The 10,013-nt window shown below is 43.4% G+C and overlaps 1 protein-coding gene across 1 annotated transcript; it reads left to right on the top strand.

Moving 5' to 3' along the window:
• Positions 1–230: 230 nt before the first annotated feature.
• LOC112090250 (uncharacterized protein At3g60930, chloroplastic-like) lies at positions 231–2,077 on the top strand. The gene is made up of 4 exons (XM_024161103.1): positions 231–369; positions 447–1,222; positions 1,303–1,530; positions 1,619–2,077. The coding sequence occupies exons 1-4, from the start codon at positions 231–233 to the stop codon at positions 2,075–2,077; spliced, it is 1,602 nt and encodes a 533-aa protein (XP_024016871.1).
• Positions 2,078–10,013: the final 7,936 nt, after the last annotated feature.

Here is a 10,013-nt window from a genome sequence, read left to right as displayed (position 1 = left end):
TTATGGTTACCTTTGGTTACACGGGATTTCACGCTATACCTGAGACGATTTTACGCTACCTTTGGTTACACGGGATTTCACTCGGACAGATCATGTCGCGAGGTCTTCGGCATATAATCGGGATTTTGGTTTGCGGCTACGAATGCGGCATCAAAATCGGGGTCGACCATCTGCGCAACTTTTTGGAAATTCGCCGATCTTCCAAACTGGGCAAGTATTATATTTCGAACATGAGAATCTGGAGAATAATCGGGGATTTCCCGAGCAAGGACGATGCCTGGGATGATTATTTCTTCTATGTTCCTGTGGACGAGGCTACCGTTGGGAACGATTTCCGTAATTTAACCAAGACGGATTGGGGACCACTCGGTAGTTCGCTCGTAGTTCTTGGTTGGTTTGCACTTTATTTCTGGTACTAACGTTTGTCATTTTTTTTTTGTTTGCAGTTCGCGATCCACTCTTGCCGGTTCCCGAGGATATCGCTCAAGCCAGGGAAGTTCTCGCGGCTAGGAAGGTGAGCTGGAGAAAGCACTTTTCGTTTGCGAGAGTTGAAAAAGCGAGAGCTTTATTCGCTGGTGCTCCAGTTAGTTCCGATTCGTCTGCTTCTTCCATTGATACGACCGAGAGAATGGTTCGAATGTCATTTCGAGACAAGAAGGAAAAAGCCAAGAGGGAGAAAGCGAGCCGAGCCCAGGAAGCGGACACGTCAAATGTTTGTCTCAAGCCGAATCGTCCCGAAGCGCCAGCTGCTGGCGGGCCAAACGGCGAAGTGGTCGTTAACACTGAGGACACTCTCGTAGCTAACGAATCGAGCCGTGCTGATGTTTCTGTCCTGAAGAAAGTTGTCGAAATCCACTCCGAAGTTTCCGGAAAAGGAACCACAGTTTCGTCCGAGATCACTATTACTGGTGGTGAGGATCGTATTATCGTCATGGGTTTGCCCAGCCAATCGAGGCCTGCTTTTTCTACATTGACGAAGCATAAGGGCGACTCGAATCGGAAGCGTTCCGCTTCGGATGGAGATAAAGGAAAGGGTGTTAAGGAGCCAAAGAAGAGGCGTACCATTCTGCTTGATGCCGAGCCGACTTCTTCTCTGATTGATGACGCTTCTGCCTCGGCGTCGCTTCTGTCTAAGATTAACAACAAGGGAATTCGGCTTCCGCACGCTGATTCGCTTATGAAAGCGAAGTCTTATGCTAGCATGTCCCAGCGAGGCACCAAGGTAATTATTCAAAACCTTAGCTTGTTTAATTTAAGTATTCGCTCGTGTTTCACACTTGCGTTTTTTTTTGTTTTTTACAGTTTTTGGCTTCCATAAACGAGACGATCGCGGGATACGAAGCTGATGCTCGCAAGGATCAACGACGAATTGATGAGGCGAGGAAGGATGCTGTCACGCTTCAGACAAAATTGGATGAGGCCGAGCGGAAATTTTCCTCTGCCATGGCTCAGGCTAAAGCTTGGATCAAAGCTCTCGAGACGGAGAAGAAGACGTTGAAGGACGAGTGTGTTAAGGCCACCAATATGGCTGTTCGTCTCGAGGAATCAAGAGCTAAGAAGGATGCCGATATTGCTTCTTTGCAAAGGCAATTGACCGAAAAAAAACGCTCTTCACGAGGCGAACATCAAGAGAGCAGTAAAATCTGCGAGGAGGGATCTGACCGAGAAGATGCGAGGCCGTCTCAGCACCGCGGAGAAGAACCTCAAAGATTTGGCCGATGCAAAAGAAAACGAGTTGGATCTTGCGCAGATTGACGGTAACTTACAGCTCATCGAGCTCCTCAAGAAGGACGAAGCTTCAACTCTTGACTCCGAACCGGAGACTCTGAAACAGTGGCGAGCCAACTTGGTGGGAGCCGACGAGGGGTTCGATAGGATTGCTACTTGCCTTAGAGGCGAGCTAACCTTGAGTCCTGTTTCTGAGGATTCGGTTGGATTTAACCTCGGGAATGAATCGGTGGAGGCTGTTGCAAAGTTAGTTGGTGTGTCCGAGCCGACGGGCTCCAATATCGGGACACCGCGAGTCGCCGAGCTTGTCGAAGAAAGGAGGAGTTCTGGCAGGTCTCCAAGGGAGTGATTTCCGCGCTTGATGTCGCACATCATTTTCCTTTGTTTTTGCTTTAGACTTTGTTGCCTGGATGTCTTTATTCGCGTATGCTACTTTTGAACTATGTTCTGTTGGTTTTGTTTCTTTTGCCGAGCCGAGGTGCTTGGAATGACTTATGCCTTGACGGCAGATGATATCGGTTTTAGGACTTCTTGCATTGCTTGATCCTTGCGTTTATTTATGATTTCTCGATCGTATAGTTTATACTCTCAGAACTCGTAGTATATAAAGAGTGTTGTGAAAATGGCTCGGTGTTGCTTCCGAGATGTTGATAACCGATGTGTATCGGGTTTAAGTGTTTAGGATTTGTGATGTGTATCGGCTTACAAATCCGTAAACTATTCGGGGATCGATCAGAAAATTTATATAGCGCGCTGTTATCCTGTGAAGGATGTCCTTGAACCCTAGTCCATATAGGAGAAGTGCTTAAAATTCGTTTAGAGAATTTGCTTTTAGTTTATCTGTTGTGGCCAGCAACGAGATAGAAAATGCAGATATGAGATGTATGCTGAATGTTATAAAAAAAATGCTTAAGAAAATTAACTTAAGTTGCGAAAGAAATCAGATGAGTGGCAAATCTATTTTTCTTTCCTGTTCCTCTTCTTAGGCTCCAATTGGTCTCCAAGGCTCCTGATAAGGACTTCAAAACATGCAAAACTCTTTGGGACCTAATGCAAGCCCTAAGTCCTATTTTGACGCCTAAAGACTCAATTTACATGAGAAAACACATGATGAGGACTCTATAACGCAATCTAAATGATGTAAAATATAGACATATCAAAAAGTTTTGCAGTTTTTCTGAGGTAAGCTGAGTTTTCTCTTTTGTTGAATTCTTCCGGTGAAGTTTCCGGCAAAATTGCAGTTCTTCGTCTTAGTGACTGAAAACTACGTCGTTTCTCTTTCTCTGCAACGTTTTTCTCACATATCTACATATAAAACAATAGAAAACAAGAATGCGTGTGGTTCGAAAGAGGCTCTGTTAAGGTGGGGAACTAGCTAAAGATGAACTAGCCATTCAGGATCAACAGAGAGTGGTAAAAGGGTAAAGGAGTCCTGAATGTATGATTCGTTTCCCTGGTCTAATGTTTTAATGGGAGAATTAAGTCCATGTTACGTCCGAATAAAACAGAGCTAGTGATTCCTTTATCTAAGTCGAAATCATTCAAATTCCTCTTGGTTACTTCGTTTCAAATGTACTTCGGTCCAGAAGCCTGCGACCGCGGGGCTTAAATGCGGCCTGTTTCATGCTTCGCTTTGGTTCCTGCTGGGCGGAGAAGTCAGGGACCATCCTTTTTTTTGGTTTTTTGGTTTTTGTTTTTTTGGATTTTTTTATTTATAAGAAGCACCTGAAACTAAGAAAAATTAAAATATCACTAGAAAAAGAAAGAAAAATTCTAAAGAAAACAATACCTAAATGGGTTGCCTCCCAGTAAGCGCTTTTTTTTTAAGTCATTAGCTCGACTTTGGTGTAGGACGTGACTTCGTCCAATGAAGAAGACCTTGTCCTAAGACAAGTCTTTTTCGACATCTCCTTGTTTAACTTGGCATGTTCTTTGTCACTCCAAAGCTCTTCTTCAAACTCTTATGCTGCAGGACGTTTTGCTGCTTTGGTCTTATATGGGACAGCTTCTGTGAAGACATCTTTTTCGATATAAGCAAATGATATCCTCCGGTTTGGCCAGTCCATTATAGCTCTGGAAGTTGCTAGAAAAGATCATCCGAAAATCAATGGATGTGCTGCATCTCTTGTTTTGACAATGTAGAAGTCGACAGGCACAATGCAATCTCCTATTCTCAGAGGAATGTCATGGGCTATTCCTTTAGGTGTTGCATTGGAATCTTCAGCAAGACTAATATTTGCTTTTATCCTGCGCATGTGCTTAAATACAAGTCTCAAAGCAACTGCCTTGGACATCATGTTGAGACAAGCTCCAGAATCACACAGCATATTGTTAAACATTTCACCTCTAATGGAACAAGAGATGAGAAACTGACCTTGACCTTCGATTTTATAAAGTGTTCGAACAGGTCTACCTCTTCTGGCATGATTGAACAAGTATTCTATTTAAGGGATTGATTCCTTGCTCTCACAGAAGTATTGGTCTATCTTGAAGTCTTTGAAAGCTCTGGCAAAGGTGATTCTTTCAGGCAAATTTTGAACTACATCATTAAACTCATCAAGCTTTTCTTTGCTGATTTTAATGGTGTAGTAGCTGCATTCTTCAGGTTTTTGAAGGTGAATTGAATAGACAGCAGCATCAGGTGATATCCTGGGAAAGGATAGGCGTCTAGCTCTCCCAAAGTAGGTTCGGATATCCTCCTTTGTCTCTTTTCTGTACCTAAAGAAAACTTGCAAACAACCAAGGTCTTATACATCATCGAAACCTTTATAAAGAGGTATCATCTTCACAAACTTGTTGAATTTCAATGAGTCATTCAGCTTAAATTTGGAGATCTCAAAGATGAAACTATCAGCTTTCTAGCACACTTTACAGCTTGGCAATCCAACGGTTCAATCAAAAGTTACAGAAAGAGCAAGATGTCTCGTAAAAAGTATTTCAAAACGATCAATAAAAGTGGTCAAAATACGGTGTTATCAACTCCCCCAGACTTAAACCTTTGTTTGTCCCTAAACAAAGCAAAAAGCTAACCTGGTTATGTGAAAACAAAAATAGGAAATGCACAGATCTCAGAGACATGAACTCCTAAACTAGGACCATAGATCGTGCATCAGTCCACAACTTAGTCTAGAAAATTCTCACCAAGACACAAAATATACTAGTGCACTTTTTCCGTTATGCAAAACTTAAACAATCTAAATCTCGATTTCAGTCAACTAGCTCTCTACATTCATTAAGTGCAAAAGTGAGTTCTCATCAAAGGCATCATCCAAGGTAGACAGCATTTGGCATTTAAGAGTGGTTTAAGTGGTGGAGTTAAAGTGTTTTGGGTTACCTGATGAATCTGGAGGATGCAAGAGATTGTGCAAAACCGCAAATGAGATAAAGACCTGTTGATGACCGCAATTTTGAGTCACTTCTTCTTGTCCAATGTTGTTGCATAATCCTTCCTCCTTTGTCGTGAACAGCTATTCCCCCAGACTTAGATCTTTTCTGGGAATCAGAAAAATAATCTCCAAAACTCCATAAAATTGAACTCTAGCTTGACTCAAGTATAAAATCGATCCTCTTAGACTCTCTTCAGGTATTATTTCCTTTCCTTTATTTTTTCTTTTCTTTTTTGGATTTTTTTTTTTGAAAGGGGAAATAAGCTTTAAAGGCTAAGGGACGAAAATGTACCAAAGTTTTGATATGTCTATATTTTACATCATTTAGAGTGCATTTTAGAGTCCTCATCATGTGTTTTCCCATGTAAATTGAGTCTTTAGGCATGAAAATAGGATTTAGGGCTTGCATTAGGTCCCAAAGAGTTTTGCATGTTTTGAAGTCCTTATCAGGTGCTTTGGGAGTCATTTGGAGCCTAAGAAGAGGAGCAGAGAAGAAGACGGTGAAGAAAAAGGTCAAAAATGGTGAAAACCGCTTGGAGGAATTTCTCGGCCAAATCGCGTACCGGACGGACAGAAACCTCGGCCAAAATCCTTACCGATCGTTCAACCTCGACCAAAAAGCTTACCGATCGCTCAGCACCGACCAAAGTCCGTACCGATCGACCAAAGTCAGCCTGGGTCGAAGATCAGGTGTAAATACCGCGGGTTGAGTTTTTGGCCGAGGCGAAGGAATTTTTACGACCAAAAAGCTTACCGTGGTACACAGCCCTCGGCCATTTTCCTTACCGCGGGAAGCTATTCTCGACCAAAATTTGTCCTTGTCCGCGCGTTTCAAAGATCAGCAATCCGGGGAACCTTCCGGTCCGAACCAGTTGGCGGGGTCTTCAGCAAAGTTGGAGATAATCAAACAAAGATCTCAGAATACTTGGAATCATCCAATTCGGACCAGTGGGGAGAAAGATACAGCTTCCGGAAGATGCACCAACATTACGCGCATCCGAGAACCGAACGGTGGAGTACAAAGATCACGGCGGACGGAACCTTTCCGGACCGAACTAGCTTGCCCGGTCTCCATCAAAGTTTGGGATCTTTGAAAGACCTTTTCAGAACGGTTGGGATCGCTAAATTCGGACGAGTGGTTTGAAAGATAAAGTCTCCGGAGTTCACATCGGTCCAAACAGCTTATTTCCCGGTGATTCCAATGCGGTTCAAAGATGTGAAATCCAGGAAGCCTTCCACTTCCCAAGCTCCGACGGTTTCTTCACCAAAGTTCGAGCTTATTGAGTCATCTTGACTATGGAACTAGTCTCAGAGCATTTGGAGTCGTGGGTTGAAAGTTACTGTTTCCGGGAGGTGACATGGTCGATACGAACCCAAATATGTTGCGGTACGCGCTAAGTGTTTTCTCAGGGCTCGGCATCATTACCTCGACATCGGCCAAGTCAAGGCTCATATTTTGGGAGTATTCTGAACTAGGCCTCGTGCTGACGCCTCGGCACGTTGGAATCAAGGCATGCACACGTAAGAAATGAAGCTGGAAACGACTAAGTGTTGAACGTGCACCTCGGCGCAATGACCCCGGCGTGCATGCCGGCCCCTGTTCGCTCAAACCCCTCGACTACCAAGCGCCTCGGCATTTCATGCCGAGGTCCATTGTCACGAACCCAGAATCAAGAACAAAGCTGCCCAAGAACACACACGTGAAGATGGATCGAAGACTAGGGTTCATGCATGTTCTTGACGTGTTCTTCACGAGATCTTCATTTGGATCTGGACTCACGTGCACTCCTCGACATGAAGACCTCGGCTTCACTCTCCGACACACCGTGGCACTCACCCATCAACCCAAGAACGCGGTTCAGTACCCGGTTTGTTCCGGGCTGACCCGCGACACTTTACCTTTGCTATATATACATTTTGAGACTAAAAACCTAATCATCTGATCTCTTATCTGTTTTTAGCTTTAAGAACTTGCCTCTTTTGTGAAACTTGATCAGTCTAATCCGATATCTCGTTTTTGCATCAGAAATCTTGTTCTTTCTTTATTTTCTTTTGTCATCTATCATTAAACTCCTCATCATGACTAGCTACACGTCTTGCAAAAGACTTAATGAGCTCGTATGATTAGTGAGTAGTCGTTTAAGCGGCTTTAGATGAGTAGATTAGGGTGCTTTCAAGGTAGATTAGTGGGTTTAGGTGTCTAGTCTTGCATGTTTCATTCCTTAACCGACGAGATCTCTAGGCTGGATCCAAGCACATCACTTGAGGTTCAGATCTGAGACATATCTCGCATCAAAAGTGTTTGTAGAAATGTCTGAACCACTCGGTTAAGGGTTTAAGAGTCTTTCATCGCGGGAGTGATAGTTTGTTCTCTTAAATGACATTTTTGAACTGATTCTTATTGCTGATTGATTCGATGCTTCTCAAAAGACATTTTTGGTATGAAGGAGAATCAGTTTAGATGCTTAATACTTTCATGAGAAGATTAACATGCCTTGAGTTCAAAGTTAAATGAAACCGCTTGATGTTTTGATTCATTAACCAACTAGTTGAACTTGGAAGCACCCGAGTCAAGTATCTCGTCTAAAGTCCCTTGCTTTATTACATATTATCATCATCTGAATCGTTTAGTTATTATTTGCATCCTGTCTCTGTTTAGATCTAATCATTTGCTTTACCTTTCATGCTTAGTCGTTTGTTACGTAGCTTAGTTCAAAACCTTCACCTTTTGTCTTGACTTAAATGAACAAACATCATAGTCTAGTGTCTCGTTGACTTGTCTGGATTGATACCTCTTTGTGCTACTTCGACAAAGGGGATTGATAGCCCTGAGACCTAAAAAGTCTTATCTATCAGTTCGCGCCGTTGCCAACTTGTCGGAGCATTAGTCTTTTGTTTGTTCTTGAGTTCAAGATTTTACCTTTCTTTGTTTTACTAACTTCCTTGCAAGTTCTTGTGTTGCTTTCAGGTGCATGAAAACCAGGTCTCGGAGCACAGAACCGCCTCTACCATACGACGACAACATCAACCGGATTGAGAGGCGAGCTCGCGAGAGGGAACGGCATTTTGAAAGCTTGGAATGGCAGAACAGCAAAGGATCGAGCAACAGGCTCAAGAAACCGAGCACCAGGCTCATGCTAATCAGGCGCAGGCAGGCAGGAATGAACAACAAGCTTATGTTAACCAACAACAGGCTCAGAGGAACGAAAGGCTTGCTCAGAAAAACCAACAACAAGCTAATAGAAACGAGCAACAAGCCCACCATGTTCATCCGCCACCGCCACAAGCTCAGAGACAACCTCATCCGGTCTTTGTTGGAGAGAACGACCGAGCTAATGCGCACCAATACCGAGCTGGGATTCAAGCTCCACCGGTTCAAAATAACAACTTTGAAGTTAAAGCTTCCCTCCTCAACATGGTGCGTTCTTAGGCTTGAACTCCACTTTCCCTGTGATCATAAACGATAGTTTGCTTGAACATGAAGAACGTGCATTGCTTAATGAAATCAAGAAATTCAGGAGAGCAATAGGGTATTCCTTGGCCGACATAAGAGGAATCTCTCCTGATATATGCACTCACAGGATCCACCTGGAGGACCAAGCCATGTCCTCTATTGAGCACCAACGTCGCCTTAACCCGAACCTCAAAGAGGTGGTTAAGAAGGAGATACTAAAGCTCCTTGAGGCAGGGATCATATATCCAATCTCTGACTCTCGGTGGGTATCTCCTGTGCACGTTGTGCCCAAGAAAGGTGGTATCACGGTGGTAAAAAATGATAAGGAAGAACTCATAGCCCAAAGAACTATAACCGGCCATCGCATGTGCATTGACTATAGGAAATTGAATTCTGCATCAAGAAAAGATCATTTCCCTTTACCATTCATTGATCAAATGCTTGAACGGTTAGCCAATCATCCTTACTTCTGTTTTCTCGATGGATACTCTGGATTCTTCCAAATACCAATAGATCCAAGAGACCAAGAGAAAACGACATTCACTTGCCCTTATGGCACTTATGCTTATAGGAGAATGCCTTTCGGTTTGTGTAATGCACCGGCCACTTTTCAAAGATGCATGATGCACATTTTCTCTGATCTAATTGAAGAGAAAGTTGAGGTGTTTATGGATGATTTCTCCGTATACGGCTCCTCTTTCTCCGAATGTCTTGCTAATCTTTCTCAGGTTCTAAAGAGATGTGAGGAGCATAGGCTTGTATTGAACAGGGAGAAGTGTCATTTCATGGTACAAGAAGGCATTGTCTTGGGGCACAAGGTATCAGAGAAGGGAATTGAGGTGGACAAGGCCAAAATCGAGGTAATGGTGAACCTACAAGCTCCGAATTCTGTAAAAGGGATAAGAAGCTTTCTTGGGCACGCTGGGTTCTATAGGCGGTTCATTAAGGATTTCTCCAAGATAGCTAGGCCTTTAACTAGGCTATTGTGCAAAGAGGTGGAGTTTATCTTTGATGAAGAGTGTGAGGAAGCGTTTAAGAGGATCAAGGAGGCTTTGATCAGTGCACCAATTGTACAAGCTCCCGATTGGTCTTTACCATTCGAAGTGATGACTGATGCATCTGACTATGCCGTGGGAGCTGTCTTGGGGCAGAAGAAAGATAAGAAACTCCACGTGATTTACTATGCCAGCCGCACCTTGGACTCAGCTCAAGAAAAGTATGCAACCACCGAGAAGGAAATGCTTGCCATTGTGTTTGCATTTGACAAATTCAGGAGTTACTTAGTTGGATCAAAGGTCACGGTCTACACTGATCACGCGGCCTTGAGGTACTTGATGTCTAAAAAGGATGCTAAGCCGAGGCTTTTGAGATGGGTCCTATTGCTCCAAGAGTTCGACATGGAGATACTTGACAAGAAAGGCATAGAAAATGGGGCCGCAGATCAT

Source organism: Eutrema salsugineum, unplaced genomic scaffold (genome assembly GCF_000478725.1).
Source record: "Eutrema salsugineum unplaced genomic scaffold, Eutsalg1_0 scaffold_10, whole genome shotgun sequence".
Classification (NCBI taxonomy): Eukaryota; Viridiplantae; Streptophyta; class Magnoliopsida; order Brassicales; family Brassicaceae; genus Eutrema; species Eutrema salsugineum.
The sequence above is the reverse complement of the archived record's forward strand: the minus strand, read 5'-3'. Positions and strand labels throughout refer to the sequence as shown.

Excerpts from the sequence above, each read along its gene's own strand:
- LOC112090250 (XM_024161103.1), top strand. The coding sequence starts at position 231 with ATGAGAATCTGGAGAATAATCGGGGATTTCCCGAGCAAGGACGATGCC. Across the intron at positions 370-446 it reads GACGGATTGGGGACCACTCG|TTCGCGATCCACTCTTGCCG; the intron begins GTAGTTCGCTCG and ends TTTTGTTTGCAG. Across the intron at positions 1,531-1,618 it reads TTAAGGCCACCAATATGGCT|GCGAACATCAAGAGAGCAGT; the intron begins GTTCGTCTCGAG and ends GCTCTTCACGAG.